At 46.8% G+C, this 22,274-nt stretch overlaps 1 protein-coding gene across 2 annotated transcripts in view; it reads right to left on the bottom strand.

Moving 5' to 3' along the window:
• LOC135056771 (sphingomyelin phosphodiesterase 5-like) overlaps positions 1-22,274 on the bottom strand; it is a 226,269-nt gene that overhangs the window by 14,036 nt on the left and 189,959 nt on the right. For both annotated transcript variants that reach the window (XM_063963999.1, XM_063912967.1), the window contains 2 exons: positions 19,575-19,638; positions 19,365-19,497 (listed from right to left, as the gene is read on the bottom strand). In XM_063963999.1, coding sequence (XP_063820069.1) covers positions 19,365-19,497; positions 19,575-19,638 — 197 coding nt within the window. The remainder of the gene's footprint in view (positions 1-19,364; positions 19,498-19,574; positions 19,639-22,274) is intronic.

Here is a 22,274-nt window from a genome sequence, read left to right as displayed (position 1 = left end):
GCCCATCTTCTAGAGGGCCGCAGGTTCGGAATACAGGACTGGGTCCTGGTGACCACGGATGCCAGCCTTCGAGGCTGGGGGGCAGTCACACAGGGAAGAAACTTCCAAGGACTATGGTCGAGTCAGGAGACTTCCCTTCACATAAATATTCTGGAACTAAGGGCCATCTACAATGCCCTAAGTCAAGCAAAATCCCTGCTCCTACACCAGCCGGTGCTGATTCAGTCAGACAACATCACGGCAGTCGCCCATGTAAATCGACAGGGCGGCACAAGAAGCAGGATGGTGATGGCAGAAGCCACAAGAATTCTCCGATGGGCGGAGAATCATGTACTAGCACTGTCAGCAGTGTTCATTCCGGGAGTGGACAACTGGGAAGCAGACTTCCTCAGCAGACACGACCTCCACCCGGGAGAGTGGGGACTTCACCCAGAAGTCTTCCAGATGCTGGTAAACCGTTGGGAAAAACCACAGGTGGACATGATGGCGGCCCGTCTCAACAAAAAGTTAAAAAGATATTGCGCCAGGTCAAGGGACCCTCAGGCGATAGCTGTGGACGCCCTAGTGACACCGTGGGTGTACCAGTCGGTTTATGTGTTCCCTCCTCTGCCTCTCATTCCAAAGGTATTGAGAATAATAAGAAAGCGAGGAGTAAACACAATTCTCGTGGTTCCGGATTGGCCAAGACGAGCGTGGTACCCGGAACTTCAAGAGATGCTCTCAGAGGACCAGTGGCTTCTACCGCTCAGACAGGACCTGATACAGCAGGGGCCCTGTCTGTTCCAAGACTTACCGCGGCTGCGTTTGACGGCATGGCGGTTGAACACCGGATCCTAAAGGAAAAGGGTATTCCGGAAGAAGTCATTCCTACGCTTATTAAGGCCAGGAAAGATGTTACGGCAACGCATTATCACCGCATATGGCGAAAATATGTTGCATGGTGCGAGGCCAATAAGGCCCCAACAGAGGAATTTCAACTAGGTCGATTTCTGCATTTCCTGCAAGCAGGAGTGGATATGGACCTAAAACTAGGCTCCATTAAAGTACAGATCTCGGCTCTGTCGATTTTCTTTCAAAAAGAACTAGCTTCAGTACCTGAAGTTCAGACTTTTGTAAAAGGAGTGCTGCATATTCAGCCCCCGTTTGTGCCTCCTGTGGCACCTTGGGATCTCAACGTGATGTTGAGTTTCTTAAAATCACATTGGTTTGAGCCACTAAAAACCGTGGATCTGAAATATCTCACGTGGAAAGTGGTCATGTTATTAGCCTTGGCTTCAGCCAGGCGAGTGTCAGAATTGGCGGCTTTATCATGTAAAAGCCCTTATCTGATTTTCCATATGGATAGGGCAGAGTTGAGGACTCGTCCCCAATTTCTCCCTAAGGTGGTGTCAGCGTTTCACCTGAACCAGCCTATTGTGGTGCCGGCGGCTACTAGTGAATTGGAGGACTCCAAGTTGCTAGACGTTGTCAGGGCCCTGAAAATATATGTTTCCAGGACGGCTGGAGTCAGAAAATCTGACTCGCTGTTTATCCTGTATGCACCCAACAAGCTGGGTGCTCCTGCTTCTAAGCAGTCTATTGCTCGCTGGATTTGTAGTACAATTCAGCTTGCACATTCTGTGGCAGGCATACCACAGCCAAAATCTGTAAATGCCCATTCCACAAGGAAGGTGGGCTCATCTTGGGCGGCTGCCCGAGGGGTCTCGGCTTTACAACTTTGCCGAGCAGCTACTTGGTCAGGGGCAAACACGTTTGCAAAATTCTACAAATTTGATACCCTGGCTGAGGAGGACCTGGAGTTCTCTCATTCGGTGCTACAGAGTCATCCGCACTCTCCCGCCCGTTTGGGAGCTTTGGTATAATCCCCATGGTCCTTACGGAGTTCCCAGCATCCACTAGGACGTCAGAGAAAATAAGAATTTACTCACCGGTAATTCTATTTCTCGTAGTCCGTAGTGGATGCTGGGCGCCCATCCCAAGTGCGGATTGTCTGCAATACTTGTAAATAGTTATTGTTAACTAAAGGGTTATTGTTGAGCCATCTGTTGAGAGGCTCAGTTGTTTTCATACTGTCAAACTGGATATAGTATCACAAGTTGTACGGTGTGATTGGTGTGGCTGGTAAGAGTCTTACCCGGGATTCTAAATCCTTCCTTATTATGTCTGCTCGTCTGGGCACAGTGTCCTGACTGAGGCTTGGAGGGGGGTCATAGTGGGAGGAGCCAGTGCACACCAGGTAGTCATAAATCTTTCTAGAGTGCCCAGCCTCCTTTGGAGCCCGCTATTCCCCATGGTCCTTACGGAGTTCCCAGCATCCACTACGGACTACGAGAAATAGAATTACCGGTGAGTAAATTCTTATTTTTCTCTTACGTCCTAGTGGATGCTGGGGACTCCGTAAGGACCATGGGGATTATACCAAAGCTCCCAAACAGGCGGGAGAGTGTGGATGACTCTGCAGCACCGATTGAGCAAACACAAGGTCCTCCTCAGCCAGGGTATCAAACTTGTAGAACTTTGCAAAAGTGTTTGAACCTGACCAAGTAGCCGCTCGGCAAAGCTGTAATGCCGAGACCCCTCGAGCAGCCGCCCAAGAAGAGCCCACCTTCCTAGTGGAATGGGCCTTAACTGATTTTGGCAGCGGCAATCCAGCCGCAAAATTAGCTTGCTGAATCGTGTTAAGGATCCAGCGAGCAATAGTTTGCTTTGAAGCAGGATCACCAAGCTTGTTGGAAGCATTCAGGATAAACAAAGACTCTGTTTTCCTGACCCTAGCCGTTCTGGCTACATAAACCTTTAAAGCCCTGACCATATCCAGCAACTCGGAATCCTCCAAGTCAGTAGTAGCCACAGGCACCACAATAGGTTGGTTTATATGAAAGGATGAAACCACTTTCGGCAGAAATTATGGACGGGTCCGCAATTCTGCTCTATCCGCATGGAAAACCAGATAGGGGCTTTTATGTGACAAAGCCGCCAACTCTGACACACGCCTAGCCAAAGCTAAGGCTAATAGCATGACCACCTTCCACGTGAGATATTTCAACTCCACGGTTTTAAGTGGTTCAAACCAGTGGGATTTCAGGAAACTCAACACCACGTTAAGATCCCAAGGTGCCACTAGAGGCACAAAAGGGGGCTGAATATGCAGGACTCCCTTTACAAACGTCTGAACTTCAGGTAGTGAAGCCAACTCTTTTTGAAAGAAAATGGATAGGGCCGAAATCTGGACCTTAATGGAACCCAATTTTAGGCCCAAATTCACTCCGGACTGCAGGAAGTGAAGGAACGGCCTAGCTGGAATTCTTCCGTAGGAGCCTTCCTGGCCTCACACCAAGCAACATATTTTCGCCATATACGGTGATAATGTTGAGCTGTCACGTCCTTCCTAGCCTTTATCAGCGTAGGAATGACCTCATCCGGAATGCCTTTCTCTGCTAGGATCTGGCGTTCAACCGCCATGCCGTCAAACGCAGCCGCGATAAGTCTTGGAACAGACAGGGCCCTGTTGCAACAAGTCCTGTCTTAGAGGAAGAGGCCACGGGTCCTCTGTGAGCATTTCTTGCAGATCTGGATACCAAGTCCTTCGTGGCCAATCTGGAACAATGAGTATTATTCTCACTCCTCTTTTTCTTATTATCCTCAGCACCTTGGGTATGAGAGGAAGAGGAGGAAATGCATAGACCGACTGGAACACCCACGGTGTCACCAGGGCGTCTACAGCTATCGCCTGAGGGTCTCGTGACCTGGCGCAATACCGCTGTAGCTTTTTGTTGAGGCGGGATGCCATCAAGTCCACCTGTGGCAGTTCCCACCGACTTGTAATCTGTGCAAAGACTTCCTGATGAAGTCCCCACTCTCCCGGGTGGAGGTCGTGTCTGCTGAGGAAGTCTGCTTCCCAGTTGTCCACTCCCGGGATGAACACTGCTGACAGTGCGCTTACGTGATTCTTCGCCCAGCGAAGAATCTTGGTGGCTTCCACCATCGCCACTCTGCTCCTTGTGCCGCCTTGGCGGTTTACATGAGCCACTGCGGTGATGTTGTCTGACTGAATCAGAACAGGTTGGTTGCGAAGCAGGGTCTCCGCTTGACGTAGGGCGTTGTATATGGCCCTTAGTTACAGGATGTTGATGTAAAGGCAAGTCTCTTGACTTGACCACAGCCCTTGGAAATTTCTTCCCTGTGTGACTGCACCCCAACCTCGGAGGCTTGCATCCGTGGTCACCAGGACCCAGTCCTGAATGCCGAATCTGCGTCCCTCGAGAAGGTGAGCGCTCTGCAGCCACCACAGGAGTGACACCCTGGCCCTGGGGGATAGGGTGATTAACCGATGCATCTGAAGATGTGATCCGGACCACTTGTCCAGTAAGTCCCATTGAAAGGTCCTCGCATGGAACCTGCCGAAGGGAATGGCCTCGTATGATGCCACCATCTTTCCCAGGACACGAGTGCAGTGATGCACTGACACCTGTTTTGGTTTTAATAGGTTCCTGACCAGTGTCATGAGTTCCTGAGCTTTCTCCATCGGGAGATAAACCCTTTTCTGGTCTGTGTCTAAAATCATGCCCAGGAAAGGCAGACGAGTCGTAGGAACCAACTGTGACTTTGGAATATTTAGAATCCAGCCGTGTTGCCGTAACACTTCCAGAGAAAGTGCTACACTGATCAGCAACCGCTCTCTCGATCTCGCTTTTATGAGGAGAACGTCCAAGTATGGGATAATTGTGACTCCTTGCTTTCGCAGGAGTACCATCATTTCCGCCATTACCTTGGTAAATATTCTCGGTGCCGTGGAGAGACCAAACGGCAACGTCTGAAATTGGTAATGACAATCCTGTACCACAAATCTGAGGTACGCCTGATGAGGTGGATAAATGGGGACATGAAGGTATGCATCCTTTATGTCCAGAGACACCATAAAATCCCCCCCTTCCAGGCTTGCGATGACCGCTCTCAGCGATTCCATCTTGAACTTGAACCGTTTCAGGTATATGTTCACGGATTTTAAATTCAAAATGGGTCTGACCGAACCGTCCGGTTTCGGGACTACAAACATGGTCGATAATAACCCCTTCCTTTTTGAAGGAGGGGAACCTTGACCACCACCTGTTGAAGATACAATTTGTGAATTGCAGTTAACACTATCTCCCTCTCGTGGGGGGAAGCTGAGAGGGCCGATTTGAGGTTTCGGTGAGGGGGCATCTCCTCGAATTCCAGCTTGTATCCCTGAGACACAATCTCTATTGCCCAGGGATCCAACTGGGAGTGAACCCACTTGTGGCTGAAATTTCGAAGACGCGCCCCCACCGAGCCTAGCTCCGCTTGTGGAGCCCCAGCGTCATGCGGTGGATTTTGTAGAAGCCTGGGAGGACTTCTGTTCCTAGGAACTAGCTGTGTTGTGCAGCTTCTTTCCTCTGCCCCTGCCTCTGGCAAGATCAGACGCACCTCAGACTTTCTTGTTTCTTTGTGATCGAAAGGACTGCATTTGATAATACGGTGCTTTCTTAGGCTGTGAGGAAACATATGGCAAAAAATTTGACTTTCCAGCAGTAGCTGTAGAGACCAGGTCCGAGAGACCCTCCCCAAATAATTCCTCACCCTTGTAAGGTAAAACCTCCATATGCCTTTTTGAGTCTGCATCACCTGTCCATTGCCGAGTCCACAGGACCCTTCTGGCAGAAATTGACATAGCATTTATTCTAGAACCCAGTAGACTAATGTCTCTTTGAGCATCTCTCATATATAGGACAGCGTCTTTAATATGCCCCAGGGTCAATAATATAGTATCCTTGTCTAAGGTATCCAGTTCCTCAGACAGGGTGTCCGTCCATGCTGCTGCAGCACTACACACCCAGGCCGACACGATCGCCGGCCTCAGTAAGGTACCTGAATGTGTATAAATGGACTTCAGAGTACCCTCCTGTTTTCTATCAGCAGCATCTTTGAGGGTAGCCGTATCCTGTGATGGCAGAGCTACCTTCTTGGATAAGCGTGTTAATGCTTTGTCCACCCTAGGGGAGGATTCCCAGCGTAACCTGTCCGTTGGCGGGAAAGGATACGCCACCAGAATCCTTTTGGAAAACTGCAGTTTTTTATCTGGAGATTCCCAAGCCTTTTCACATAACTCATTTAGCTCGTGTGAGGGGGGAAAGGTTACCTGCGGCTTCTTTTCCCCATACATACTGACAATTCTAAATTCCTTTGTCGTATAAACAACCCTTTATGAAGTCTAAGAACACTGTACGCTGTTTACTTAAGAAGTACCGTAATGGTACGCTAGTTGCGTAACGATCGCTCAGCCGTAGGCGAGACGCTCAAGCGTCACGTTCGCTCACGGCCCAGTGATCACAGGACACGTTATTGGCTATGACTAGAGTAATGATTCGCTATGGCGTAGCGGACGCTCGAGACCACGAGGAGATCACCAGCGGCGCAGACGCTCACAACGCTATACCTTTATGTCTAAACCTTATACCAATGAAATACACGGAATACCTTAATGTGAATACAGGGTGTAAGTGCAACCTTGTGTAACCTGACTAACTACAAAGCTGCTTGAGCGTCACCGACGCTCAAGTGAACACTTAACACTATAGAAAATACACAGATACTGGTTTAGGGTCCAAAGCCTGTTAACTGTATTATATCTAATATACTTGTAAAAAGGGGATAACAGTACAAATGATACACTACAATATAACAAAGACTTCCTAACCAAAATACAATACTATCTAATACAATACAATACTAGTCTAGGGGAGATACGAGAGAAAGAGAAGGGAAAGAGAGAGAGAGACGGAGAGAGATGAGAGAAATTGGCTCACAGAAAGACAATGATTACGGAGAGAAACTTACGCACAGGGTAAACGATCGCATGCGCCTGGACATCCAGCACCCGATTTTCAGCAATGAGAACCGTTGAAGAGTGAGAGCTGGATGTGGTCGGCCTGCCTATTTATGCCCCACACACAATGCAATCTCATAGTCCCTACAATCCCATTGTCCATTGGATGAAGGAATTCGACCCTGTATCACAACAAAAGGTCATAGGTTGATTCATACAGGTGGGCTGTGACGATTTCAAACAGCTCAGGTGGGTGGGGAACTAGGTTTCCCGCCGCATACCTGAGTATGAGTAAATAGTAGAAATGGACATAAACTTCTTATGTCCATAACTATTCGCACGAGCGATTAATACGCTCCAAACCAACACCGGAATATTGCTAATTAAATACTCTTCCGATGGGTACCAAACACTGCTGTATGATTCCTGTTAGACCCTTCGTACAATACAAAGAGGGATTACTTTAAACAGGGACCTTCTATATTAACCAAACTTTCAGAAACTATCAAAGGGATCATGATCTATAAACTACATTAATTGTGAAAATATGTAACGAATGAGTCGCACGCTACGACTACATAAACTCTACCGTAAATACGCATACCGCGCCTGCGAGTGCACGCTATTGCGGGTATGCGCCTTCACGGGAGAGCGTACGCATGCGCAGCACGGACCAGTGTGCGGTGCAAATATGGCAACGTGTATGGGGATATTTTTCTGACTTTGACAGTCCACCCTTTGGCAGTCAATAATAACTGCCACCTTCTAAAACATTTCAAAAGGAGAAAAATATATGTCAGGGGTTAATTCATTTCCATGGTTGGGTGAGGGAGGAGAGAGGAGTAGGTGTGAGGAGGGTATGACCTAGTGTGATAGCAGAAGCATGTGTGTATGAGTCCATGTTTGGAGGGTCATGTATCATCGTGCCGTACGTGTTGTAAATCAAGCTTCGAGGTATTGCGAAGTATACATTTGAATTCCTTCTTATCCTGTGGTACAGGTCTGTGGATGGGCTGTCAAACTTTACCGAGCTCTTTTCGGATTTTGAACAAAATGGGGAGCACATTTTAGTTGATGATACATGAATGGGGGAGGTATGTGGTTGCTGATATCTGTGCCTGTATTCCCTATCGTCTATGTGTGTCATTACCTGAGGGTTGTAGAGATGAAGATAAAGAACACTTATGGAAAATGCAATGATATTCTATGTCAGGGAAATGTACATCTGTCGTCGAAGTTGTGTTCGGTATCTGTTGAGAGTCGTCTTCTTTGCGCTGTATTGCTCCTTGGGCATGAGCAAATAGCTTTGTCAGAGCCATCGGATTTACAAAAAAATGTTGGGCTAGCGTGAGTTTAAATGTACTAGGGAAACTGGGGATCCATGGCAAAGTTCATCAAGTGTCCATTTCTCAAGTGGTCAAAACTTCATCTTTGGTGCTTGTCTGTTGTCTGTATAGCGTCTCGTCAACTTCCTCGTCCAAGGGGGTCTTTGTATCTTGGAGAAAAGCAGAAAAACAGGTGAAAGAAACGGACCGTATAATCGCATTTTCATCACATCCTGGTTTCTATCATTGGGTCATAAATCAAATCCAGGTTAATTACGGTTTCCTCACTCCTCAAGCTCATCACTTTTGTACTTTGTTTGCACCTCATTAAAGCCTGCCCGCATCTAAATATCAATCCAATCGATATAACGACACCCAAGATACATAGTAGAAACTTTCCAACATCCATTATGACTCCTTGAGCCCAGTCTCCTAAACCGGAGAACCAATTTCGCGGGTTCAACCATGACACCCAACCAGTCAGCTCATTACCTACAGCAGCAAGGGTGAGATTGTGTTTTCGACGAAATTCCCACTTTAATTGCAGAATATTGTCCATCTTTTGGTCTATGACCTCTACCGGATCCTCGGTGCTATTCGTGATATAAGTGCAACACTTTATGCCGTACTGTGTTGCCAATGTAACACAATATCCGCCTGTTACTGCTGTAAGATAATTAAGAACCATCCTATGCTGAACTAGTTCTGTTTTATAAGCTTGAAGTTCTCTTCCAGTGTATCTAAACGTGTCATCATACATTTCAGTGATATTATCTAACAAATTGGCGAGTGCGGAAATGTATCTATAATTCATCACTCCTCGAGCGGTGCGAGTGAAATCTAACGCTACCAGAACCTGAATCCCGGTGGATTCATGGATAAGATCAGAGGCCGGATGCTCTAACCTTTCTGACAGTTGTCTTTTAACTCGGTGCTCGTAATGAGTGTGAGTATAAGGAGCTTGGGCACCACGGTGTATGTCTTTCATTTTGTCATGTGTTACAGTCATCACTTCAGGCAATACTTTTCCAATATAACACAATCCTTCAGAGTTTGGGGCAAGCCACTTGTACGCCTTTCTCCCGCATATGAAATATGCGTCATCGGGGAGAACATATGGGACGGAGAAGGACATTACCATGTTACAAACCTTCCAGGTGAAATCTCCTGACCCTAATTCTTCCATCTGCTTAATGCACGTATCAGTTTGTACGATATGTGCACAGTATCCTGGTGATACCTCTCCAACTCTAGTAATCCTATTTCCTAAGGTATATCGATACCGGAAAGATTTTCCTCTACTGGCTATGTGGCGTACAAGCTCTGTATCTGTAGGCATTCTATCTGCTCTGTGTGAAAAGGTCATGGTAAGGTTGCTCCATGACACTTCCCAATTTCCCGGCTTACGGGGGTTGGAGATATTAAAACATAAGAGGGACCTATCCACATGGTATTGGTGGAGCTTCAAACTAGGAGGGCTGGAGATGTTAAATCTCCGGTCCACCGGTCTCCCACCACTTAGCTCAAGTACCTCCCCTAACGTTAAAGGAAATGGTACTAGCCCTGATTTGCTATGACCCTGAGGTACTTGAGAGCATACCCAACAATCTGTTTGGTTTAACACATTACCCACTAAAGAGTGATAGTCACTCAATGGATGCCGGTCCATATGGATATTAAAACTGGATTGGCATTTCTTTATGCATCCATCTTCAACCAGATTATCACAGAGCCTACAGATACAATTTTCTTCAGCTAACAATCCATCAAAGAAAATGTTTACAGATAACATGGTTGTTAGATCGTGCCCGGTACTCGCCTTTGCTTGGTGATTGGGTTGCTATTGGAAATTTACACCTCCGTCTCAGTCATTAGAACCTTTCTGGATCCTTTCTCGACCTCACTGGTACTCTCACCGAAACAGACTGCTCTGGTCAACATCCTGGTTAACGGGAAAATCCATATTGCAGTCTCTTGGGGCAAGTCCATCTTACAGGAGGAGAAAAGAAGAAATTTGTAAAGGGGGTATAAGAAAACAGTTTGAGGGGGAGAGAACTTGTTACGATAATAAGTTCTCTCGTCTTGTTGTTCTTCTTGTTCTGCTGTCTTCTCAAAGGTGCTGTCTCTCAGTCTTCCAAACGAACATTCTGGTGATGCAATATTCCTTCCCAACCGACGATCTTTCTGTAAGGAGCAAAAATCTGGCATTACCATTGGTCCAACTGAGGGGTGACATACCATCTTTAAACCATGGAAACATGAGTGGGAAGAGAGAGACAACAAAAAAAAAAAAAAAAAAAAAGAGATAGAGAACAATTCATGTGCATATATACATTACATAACTCGGCAATAACCATCAATAAGAAAAGAGAAACAAAGCATTTTTAAACATTGTCAACATTAAGAAAACATTGTTAGCATTAGAAAAACATTGTCAGACTTATTAGGCTGTCATATCTATGTGTCTAATGGTCTCCTTGAGCAGTCCCTCCCCACCAGCACCTGCATTACTCCACTGTCTGTATCTGGCCAGAAATACATTGTGGCGGAGGTCATGCTGGGGTTTGGTAGACTTCTGCAAGGACCAAGTGGATATGCAATGTGTGAATTCTTACCGATAATCGTCAAAGATGGGGATAGAGAGAGAGAGAGAAAAACATTTTTCTTCACAAATACATTTACAACGTTTCACCTGGTCATTCCTGTGTCTTCAGTGAATGACCTCCCACTTTATTAACCGTTACCTCAGGCTTACCATCCGTCGTATGATCACCTTTCTTGACTACCTATGTGATCCCTGATTATAATGGTGTGTATTGTAATTTTGCTCATTTCTTGGTCTAGGGGGTCTAACTTTATGTGGGTTATTACAGTTGCTAGCATAATGCCCTTCTCTCCTACAATGATAACAAATCCTGGGCTTCCTCCACGTGTCAATGACCTGAGGTTTTGGTTGATTTGATGCCTCCTCAAACGCTCGGATGCTCATCATCATCAATCGTTTCCCCTGTACTTCCCTGATTCCTTGGATTTTATGATTATGGTGTTGTCTTTCTCTTGATCTACAATCTCTTGCAAAGTGTCCCTTTTTATGACAATTGTAACAGACTTCCATATCTGGATTTCTCACAGGGGTGTGGGGCTTTTGTTGGGGTGGTCTTGTGTTTTGGGCCTGTATCTGTTTGTGCGTGATATGAAACATTGTACGTACCTGTGGACACGACCTCACCTGACCCTCCGTTAGGGGGTTCGATTATTGCCTTTACCAATTTGGTCGCGTCCACCTGGATGGCTTTTGTGATGGTTGCTGGAAGAGGTGCTGACATCGTTCTGGGCTCACTTTCTTGTTTGTATTCCTGAGGGAAGTTTGACATGGGGTGCAACTTGCATAGGTTAATAGTTGTACATTCAACAGTATTACAATAATCATTGTTACAGTTATTACACTTATTCTTATAATCTATACTACAGTTGCTAAGAGCGTTTTTATTGTTCAACCTTGTGCTTTTCTCCGCAACCATAATCCTCCCCGATGCCATGTCTCTCCTCTCAAGATAAGATTCAGAAAAGTCAATTGACTCTCTTTGTAATTCACCTTCCTGTTGCCCTAACTGCACATAATCATAATGTTTACTTCGTCTCTTTGTTGGTTCAATGAGACATATCCTCCTCCTTAAATTTTGTAACACGTCTGGACTGAAGCTACCTATTCTTGGGAATTTGTCCCTGTCTTGTACAGTCATTCTCTCCCATTCATCACATAAAGATTCTGTGTGACTTCCGTATTTTTCACACATGATGTACCTTGCCGACCCAACGGGTCGGTTCTCTGAATCAACCCGAACCGAGGTTGATCGCCCCCTACCTGAACAACTGGCCCCCATAATTCTGCAGGTGTTGCTTATTCCTCCTTGGATCTTTATCTCAAGGTTTTCAGCGAACCCTTACAAACAAACCAAGATGTCCTGGGCAGGCCGGCGGTGGCGGTTTACCAAGTACCCCACTTACTTCTCGCCCACGTTGGCCAGTACTGCAATAACTGTAACCAGAGCTGCTGTACCCAACCCAGGGCCCCTGTGAACCTTCTGTTTACTGGAACATATGAGGGTTACCCGAAGGACACTTACTCTTTCCAGTAAAGTTGGGGTTGTTAGATAGTTCCTGAGTGACCAGCGAACTTCCCTTTAAAAATAAAAAATTACACAAATCACGTCAGAATGTACAGATAGCGTTTGTGACCACTTTACTCTAATGGTATTAGGTCAGATTACTAACTACTGCACACAATTACGTGCGGTCCAATCGTTCAGTACATAAGCACTACTTGTCATGTACTGAAAGATCAATGGAATCGATGTTTCCGGCCGCGATTCCTTCAGCAAGAGCTTATGGCCTATATGGGTTCTGCACCAACACCCCAGGCGTCGTGCCTCTTGTACCTTTATAGCGGACCTCTTTGTCTATTTTACCTGTTACCTTATGACCTCCTGGTCTGTTACCGTCTGTTAATGACCTCCTGGTCTGTTACCTTATGACCTCCTGGTCTGTTACCTTATGACCTCCTGGTCTGTTACCTTATGACCTCCTGGTCTGTTACCTTATGGTCCGCTATACTCTAATGCTCAAATATTATTTAACCAAGGATGCCTCCCTAGCCACCGTATATGTCACTTACACGTGTGTCCCTTGACGAGTACCCGACTTTCCTTTTGGTTCAACCTCTTAAGTTATATAAACTTATGTAATAAAAACACACTCACTCAACACATGTACACTTTGTTTCTATATCTATTTCTGCGCAGAAATGGTCTTCAGTCCAACTGTGTTACCAATTAGGAGCAGGATCTGTTAAGCTAAATTTCAGATTTTTTTCCAAAAATAGATTTGCGTTATTTACCGCGTCGCGTTATTTATCGCCTTTGCGCTAATTATCGCTTTGCGCTAATTCAACTTTTCGTGACTTGAGCTACGTTGCGTAACCAGACGCTACGTTGCGTAATGTACGCTGCGTGCGTCTGCCGTTTGGATTGCGTACGCAAGTCTTTTGTTAGGGACACGTGTACGCAAAACAAAGATCCACCGTAACACAATTTCTACCTTTATCAATGTAGGTGATCCCTGATCATCTACCGCACACCACACTGACTGTCTTATCTCCCAGACAAGCCGTGTGTTGGTCTATACTTTAACTATTACCTCTACTATGAAATAACAGCAAATCTCTTTTAGCACTTTCTATCAACTATAAAACTTGGCAAACAGGAATAGTGATATACGAAATTTGAAAAAGAAATGCAGATAAATGTATGCGTGCGTGTATACGCAAGACAGAAGAGAAATAAAACAGTTTTAAAAGACACAAGCGTTTTGTTCTTACTTCCGGTTCCCGGATTCCTTCAGCACTCTTTATCTAAGCGAAGCAGACGCTTATCCCGTCAGCACTGCGAGACAACCTCCCACCCTTTGCTGGGGGGATAATGTCTGCTGATCTACCTAGTGCAGATATGAGAAGGATAGGACGAGCCCCCAATTGACAATTCTAAATTCCTTTGTCGTATAAACAACCCTTTATGAAGTCTAAGAACACTGTACGCTGTTTACTTAAGAAGTACCGTAATGGTACGCTAGTTGCGTAACGATCGCTCAGCCGTAGGCGAGACGCTCAAGCGTCACGTTCGCTCACGGCCCAGTGATCACAGGACACGTTATTGGCTATGACTAGAGTAATGATTCGCTATGGCGTAGCGGACGCTCGAGACCACGAGGAGATCACCAGCGGCGCAGTCGCTCACAACGCTATACCTTTATGTCTAAACCTTATACCAATGAAATACACGGAATACCTTAATGTGAATACAGGGTGTAAGTGCAACCTTGTGTAACCTGACTAACTACAAAGCTGCTTGAGCGTCACCGACGCTCAAGTGAACACTTAACACTATAGAAAATACACAGATACTGGTTTAGGGTCCAAAGCCTATTAACTGTATTATATCTAATATACTTGTAAAAAGGGGATAACAGTACAAATGATACACTACAATATAACAAAGACTTCCTAACCAAAATACAATACTATCTAATACAATACAATACTAGTCTAGGGGAGATACGAGAGAAAGAGAAGGGAAAGAGAGAGAGAGACGGAGAGAGATGAGAGAAATTGGCTCACAGAAAGACAATGATTACGGAGAGAAACTTACGCACAGGGTAAACGATCGCATGCGCCTGGACATCCAGCACCCGATTTTCAGCAATGAGAACCGTTGAAGAGTGAGAGCTGGATGTGGTCGGCCTGCCTATTTATGCCCCACACACAATGCAATCTCATAGTCCCTACAATCCCATTGTCCATTGGATGAAGGAATTCGACCCTGTATCACAACAAAAGGTCATAGGTTGATTCATACAGGTGGGCTGTGACGATTTCAAACAGCTCAGGTGGGTGGGGAACTAGGTTTCCCGCCGCATACCTGAGTATGAGTAAATAGTAGAAATGGACATAAACTTCTTATGTCCATAACTATTCGCACGAGCGATTAATACGCTCCAAACCAACACCGGAATATTGCTAATTAAATACTCTTCCGATGGGTACCAAACACTGCTGTATGATTCCTGTTAGACCCTTCGTACAATACAAAGAGGGATTACTTTAAACAGGGACCTTCTATATTAACCAAACTTTCAGAAACTATCAAAGGGATCATGATCTATAAACTACATTAATTGTGAAAATATGTAACGAATGAGTCGCACGCTACGACTACATAAACTCTACCGTAAATACGCATACCGCGCCTGCGAGTGCACGCTATTGCGGGTATGCGCCTTCACGGGAGAGCGTACGCATGCGCAGCACGGACCAGTGTGCGGTGCAAATATGGCAACGTGTATGGGGATATTTTTCTGACTTTGACAATACGTACCCTCCCATCAGGGACTGGGGTTTCCTCAGTGATGTGCAACACATCCTTAATTGCTATAATCATATAACGGATGGATTTAGCCAATTTTGGCTGTAGTTTTGCATCATCGTAATAGACACTGAAGTCAGAATCCTTGTCGGTATCTGTGTCAACAATTTGGGATAGTGGGCGCTTCTGAGACCTTGTCGGCCCCTGCGACATAGGATCAGGCATGGGTTGGGACCCTGACTGTCCTAAGGCTTCAGCTTTTTCTAATCTTTTATGTAAGGAATTACCATTATCATTTAAAACCTTCCACATATCCATCCAATCAGGTGTCGGCGGAGACACCACATTCATTTGCTCCCGCTCTGCTTCCACATAGCCGTCATCATCAGACATGTCGACACAAGCGTACCGACACACCACACACACAGGGAATGCCCTTTCTGAAGACAGTTCCCCCACAAGGCCCTTTGGAGAGACAGAGAGAGAGTATGCCAGCACACACCCCAGCGCTATAACCCAGGAATAACACAGTAACTTAATGTTAACCCAGTAGCTGCTGTTATTTGTGTTTTTGCGCCTAATTTATGTGCCCCCCCCTCTCTTTTTAGCCTCTTCTACCGTGAATCTGCAAGGGAGAGCTTGGGGAGCTTCCTCTCAGCGGAGCTGTGGAGAAAAAATGGCGCTGGTGAGTGCTGAGGAAGAAGCCCTGCCCCCTCGACGGCGGGCTACTGTCCCGCTTAAATATGCATTTTCTTGGCGGGAGCTCATACATATATACAGTGCCCAACTGTATATATGTGTACTTTTGCCAAAATGAGGTTCCAAATGCTGCCCAGGGCGCCCCCCCCCCTGTGCCCTGCATCCTTACAGTGACCGGAGTATGTGAGGTGTGTGGGAGCAATGGCGCACAGCTGCAGTGCTGTGCGTTACCTCAGAGAAGAACGGAGTCTTCTTGCCGCCAATTTGAAGTCTTCTTTGCTTCTCATACTCACCCGGCTTCTATCTTCCGGCTCTGTGAGGGGGACGGCGGCGCGGCTCTGGGATCGGACGACGAGGGTGAGATCCTGTGTACAATCCCTCTGGAGCTAATGGTGTCCAGTAGCCTAAGAAGCAGGACCTAGCTTCAGAGAGTAGGGCTGCTTCTCTCCCCTCAGTCCCACGATGCAGAGAGTCTGTTGCCAGCAGAGCTCCCTGAAAATAAAAAACCTAACAAAATACTTTCTTACAGCAAGCTCAGGAGAGCTCACTGAAAAGCACCCAGCTCGTCCGGGCACAGATTCAAACTGAGGTCTGGAGGAGGGGCATAGAGGGAGGAGCCAAAGCACACCAGAACCTAAATTCTTTCTTAAAGTGCCCATGTCTCCCGCGGAGCCCGTCTATCCCCATGGTCCTTACGGAGTCCCCAGCATCCACTAGGACGTTAGAGAAATAACATGAACATTCTACATTGAAACACAAAACCGTCCTGATTAACTCAACAGTGCATGCTACCCTACTGAGCGAGATCCTGCTGCCGCAAAGTGCAGCGCTGCCTCGCATTTTCAGCTGGGTTAACGGATTCATGCTCAATTGAATTCCCCCCATTATCGCTAATTATTGCTAACGTACAAAACATCATCAAAATGACAGAAAGACATCTCTTCATTTGTCACAAATATCTCCCAATTCCAGCACCCACTCTACCGCATCTCTCGTCAATACTACCTGCTCTCATTCCCAGATACAGGGCTTGTTATGGGTCCTACACACAAGACTATCCTCTAGTCTTCCAAAGCTTCAAGTGTTCCCTTAAAACTCCCCACTTTAGGCAGCTTATCAAATCCTAGAACCACCCACTTCTAGAGGGTTATTATGGGTTTACATGCAGGAAATGTCAAGTTACTATTTCTTACCAAAGGCGCATTGATCCACATGAAGCCTACGTACAGCTGCAGGCTGTATAAGGGTATGAGCAAGGAATTATACACACAGGGCTGGATGCAGATGTGGTTGGAGTTGCTTCCTTGGAAGCTGCAGCGATAGCTCTGTATGGTAATGCAGCAGGAGACATCCATTACAAGTAGATGCCTCCTGCTGCAGTAGTGATCTGACCTGTGTCCTAGGATGCAGCATGGGATCAACAAGACTCTGGGCGGGATGCATCTCCCGCTGGGTGGTGTATTGAGGCTAGATGTAGGAGGACACATCGGTATGAGGCATCTCCCGCTGGGTGGTGTATTGAGACTAGATGTAGGAGGACACATCGGTATGAGGCATCTCCCGCTGGGTGGTGTATTGAGGCTAGATGTAGGACGACACATCGGTATGAGGCATCTACCGCTGGGTGGTGTATTGAGGCTAGATGTAGGAGGACACATCGGTATGAGGCATCTAGGTGTATTGAGGCTAGATGTAGAAGGACACATCGGTATGAGGCATCTCCCACTGGGTGGTGTATTGAGGCTAGATGTAGGAGGACACATCGGTATGAGGCATCTCCCGCTGGGTGGTGTATTGAGGCTAGATGTAGGAGGACACATCGGTATGAGGCATCTCCCGCTGGGTGGTGTATTGAGGCTAGATGTAGGAGGACACATCGGTATGAGGCATCTCCCGCTGGGTGGTGTATTGAGGCTAGATGTAGGAGGACACATCTATATGAGGCATCTACCGCTGGGTGATGTATTGAGGCATGATGTAGGAGGACACATCTATAGGAGGCATCTCCCACTGGGTGGTGTATTGAGGCTAGATGTAGGAGGACACATCTATATGAGGCATCTACCGCTGGGTGATGTATTGAGGCATGATGTAGGAGGACACATCTATAGGAGGCATCTCCCACTGGGTGGTGTATTGAGGCTAGATGTAGGACACATCGGTATGAGGCATCTCCCGCTGGGTGGTGTATTGAGGCTAGATGTAGGAGGACACATCGGTATGAGGCATCTCTCGCTGGGTGGTGTATTCAGGCTAGATGTAGGAGCACACATCTATATGGGGCATCTCCCGCTGGGTGGTATATTGAGGCTAGATGTAGGAGGACACATCTATATGGGGCATCTCCCGCTGGGTGGTATATTGAGGCATGATGTATGAGGACCCATCTATATGAGGCATCTCCCGCTGGGTGGTGTATTGAGGCTAGATGTAGGAGGACACATCTATATGGGGCATCTCCCGCTGGGTGGTGTATTGAGGCTAAATGTAGGAGGACACATCGGTATGGGGCATCTCCCGCTGGGTTGTGTATTGAGGCATGATGTAGGAGGACACATCGGTATGGGGCATCTCCCGCTGGGTGGTATATTGAGGCTAGATGTAGGAGGACACATCTATATGAGGCATCTCCTGCTGGGTGGTGTATTGAGGCTAGATGTAGGAGGACACATCTATATGAGGCATCTCCTGCTGAGTGGTGTATTGAGGCTAGATGTAGAAGGACACATCTATATGAGGCATCTCCCGCTGGGTGGTATATTGAGGCTAGATGTAGGAGGACACATCTATATGAGGCATCTCCCGCTGGGTGGTGTATTGAGGCTAGATGTAGGAGGACACATCCATATGAGGCATCTCCCGCTGGGTGGTATATTGAGGCATGATGTATGAGGACACATCGGTATGGGGCATCTCCCGCTGGGTGGTATATTGAGGCTAGATGTAGGAGGGCACATCTATATGAGGCATCTCCCGCTGGGTGATGTATTGAGGCATGATGTAGGAGGACACATCTATATGAGGCCTCTCCTGCTGGGTGGTGTATGGAGGCATGATGTATGAGGACACATCTATATGGGGCATCTCCCGCTGGGTGGTATATTGAGGCATGATGTATGAGGACACATCTATATGAGGCATCTCCCGCTGGGTGGTGTATTGAGGCTAGATGTAGGAGGGCACATCTATATGAGGCATCTCCCGCTGGGTGGTATATTGAGGCTAGATGTAGGACGACACATCTATATGGGGCATCTCCCGCTGGGTGGTGTATTGAGGCTAGATGTAGGAGGACACATCGGTATGGGGCATCTCCTGCTGGGTGGTGTATTGAGGCATAATGTAGGAGGATACATCTATATGAGGCATCTCCTGTTGGGTGGTGTATTGAGGCATGATGTATGAGGACACATCTATATGAGGCATCTCTCGCTGGGTGGTGTATTGAGGCTAGATGTAGGAGGACACATCGGTAATCCATCATTCTTCATACTGACTACACATGAAGTAATTCTAGAAAATAAATGATACATGAATCTTAGATTTATCAATATGTGAGAGCATGTAATACAATCTTACCACTGGATGGACGGAGTCTGAATCCCTGTACAGGATGTAATCTATGCGGCGTCCAGTCCAGTGAGTGTCGTCATCATCCTGAGGGATAGGTGGAGCCACATAAAGCTTCCGCTCAGCGTCCGACTGAAGTGTACTGCAAGGCAACACATCCATATAATACACCGCAAATCACTGCACATAGGACCACACAGTCTGTCCACAGAATTTCACCTTTTCATACTCGCTGGAGTGTTTACAGCCTCGTGATACAAGGATTCCGGTCTGAGCAGAGTGCCTGGAAAAGACAGAAAAATATTTACATATTGCGCGCACACACACACACACACACACACACAATTTTATATATATATATATATATATATATATTGTGACAAGAACACTGGGATAGTGTTTGAGGGCAGGTATATTTGTCCCAGGTTCTTGTCTTACATGTTTTAGAAAATGTTAACTTCTAGGAAAAATGCTTTTTGTTTTGTCTGAACCTTTTCAGTTTGCTGTAAAAGCTGGGAAAAGGCTCTGAGAGAGAGATAAGGCGAGTTCTAGACATTGGGCCCAGTTCGGGTCTTTGGCCTCACAGAGGGCTAATCAGGGTTTCAGCTGTGTAAGAGTGATATAGTGCTTCTAACCTGATTAGTATGGGCAGACTGCCTGGGAAGGCTGCAGGATCTGTGTGTGAGAGACACGCTTTCTGATGCAAGTAAGCTATACAGTATGTACTGAAGAACTCTGTGTTTTGTTTAGTGACAGTTAGGAACATCTTATGTTTAGTTAGTGCCGGACAGGCAAGGTATTTTTATTTTGGGGTTTGTTTTATTTTCTGTTTCAATAAAACTGGCCGGGGTCAGTTGTACCAGAAACTGGACTTGTGTTGTTCCTCAGCTGCTGCGGGCTGCCATATTCCCCAGGAAAAGGCACCTTGCACCCCTACAGTGTTACAACTTGGTGGAGAATGCGAGCAGGCCGTTCTGCGCATAAGTGAAAGCAGCAGCTTTGTGAGGCCTGCAGAAAACGGTGGTTTATGCAGATACAGCCCAGTGTGAAGTTACTGAGACTCACCCCTGAGGGTTTGATATATGTCCTGGGTGAAAGCAGCTGCAAAGCCGCCTGAAAAATCTGTTGACATGGAGGATCTGCTTAAAGCCTTGCTGCAAGCTACAGCGGCTCAGCAGGAGGCCAACCGACAGCAGCAGGTGGCAATGGAGGAAAATTGGAGACTACAGCAGGTGGCAATGGAGGAAAATAAGAGACAACAGCAGGCAGTTGTTGATGAACTTTACAGGCAACAGCGTCAGGATAGAGAGGCCTTAACAGAAGTGGTGCAGAGACTTGCAGCTCGGGTTGGAGATGTGGCCGTCAGTGCTCCAACCAGCTCTAGTTCTATACGAGCCAGTCACTTCCTGCAGAAAATGACAGAGGCTGATGATGTGGAGGCCTATCTGACCACGTTTGAAAGGACTGCCGAGCGTGAGAACTGGCCGAAAGCACAGTGGGCCAGTCTGCTGGCACCTTTCCTGTCAGGTGAGCCCCAAAAAGCTTACTTTGATTTAAGCCCTGCTGAGGCTCGGGACTATGATAAACTAAAGACTGAGATCCTGACCCGCCTGGGAGTCACGCTGTCAGTACGAGCACAACGGGTGCACCGTTGGCTGTACGCCATGGAGAAGCCTCCGCGCTCCCAGATGCACGACCTTATTCAGCTAACAAAAAAATGGCTGCAGCCAGAGACATTAACTGGTCCCCAGATGGTGGAAAGAGTCGTCATGGACCGCTACTTGAGATCTTTGCCCATGGTCCTGCGCAAGTGGGTGAGCCATGGAAACCCGGGTACTGCTGACCAATTAGTGGACATGGTAGAGAGGTATTTGGCAGCAGAGGAACTACTGATGACCACCCAGCAACCCATAGGTCCTCGACAGCGCCCTTCAGTAAAGACTGGTAAGACTGTTCCGTGGGAAAACGTTGCTGGGCGGTTAAGAGAACGCAAGGCTGGAGAGACTGTAAACACTGGCCCTGGAAACAGGCCAATGGGGCTAGAACGGTCTATGCTGCCCAAATGGGTTGATAATCGTGTGGTTAAATGTTTTAGGTGTGGTATGCCAGGTCATGTTATTGCCAATTGCCCAGTCACGCAAGAACCCATGCAATGTGATGCTGCCTTTGAATGTCGCAGAATGTCTTTCTTTGCTAGGTTAGCCTGTACTGTGGTACCTTCACCTGAGCTGGAAAAACAAATGTGTGATGTGTTCTTAGAAGGTAACCGGGTAGAGGCCTTGCTAGATTCAGGAAGTTTAGTTACCCTCGTGAAAGCTGGGTTAGTGAACCCCTTAAAGGTCCAGCAAATACCTATTGGGGTAACTTGCATACACGGGGATACCCAATATTATGCCACTGCTGAGGTGAATATAGAAACTTGTTGTGGGTCAGCAAGGGTTAAAGTGGGACTGGTCCCTACCTTGGTGCATGAGGCCATAATAGGGAGGGATTTTCCTCATTTTTGGAAACTGTGGGAATCACGGTTATCAACAGATGTGAGAAGTAAAAACCCAGTTGATAATACCGGTGATTTTATGGATGTACGTGGGTCTTCGGAACTTTCTGTCCCTTTGCCTTTTGCTAGTTTGGCTGGGGAAGTGACAGATGGGGAGTCCAGTGAGGACCCTCTTGCCGGGAACAGAGACATAGTAGTTAGAACTGAAAGCGTGCCTGACCTGGAGGTAAAGAAGGATCTGTTTGCGTCTGAACAGTTAAAGGATCCTACCTTAATAAAGGCTAGAGAGAATGTTAAGATTGTTAATGGGGAACCTGTGGTACCAGGTGACAGGGTTACGTATCCCCACATGGCCATCTGTAATGAGCTCTTGTACCACATTGTCAAAAGGGGTGAGGATGTGGTGGAACAGCTGGTAGTTC

The sequence above is a fragment of the Pseudophryne corroboree genome, chromosome 1, assembly GCF_028390025.1.
Source record: "Pseudophryne corroboree isolate aPseCor3 chromosome 1, aPseCor3.hap2, whole genome shotgun sequence".
NCBI lineage: Eukaryota > Metazoa > Chordata > Amphibia > Anura > Myobatrachidae > Pseudophryne > Pseudophryne corroboree.
This window is presented reverse-complemented; position numbering and strand designations above follow the sequence as displayed.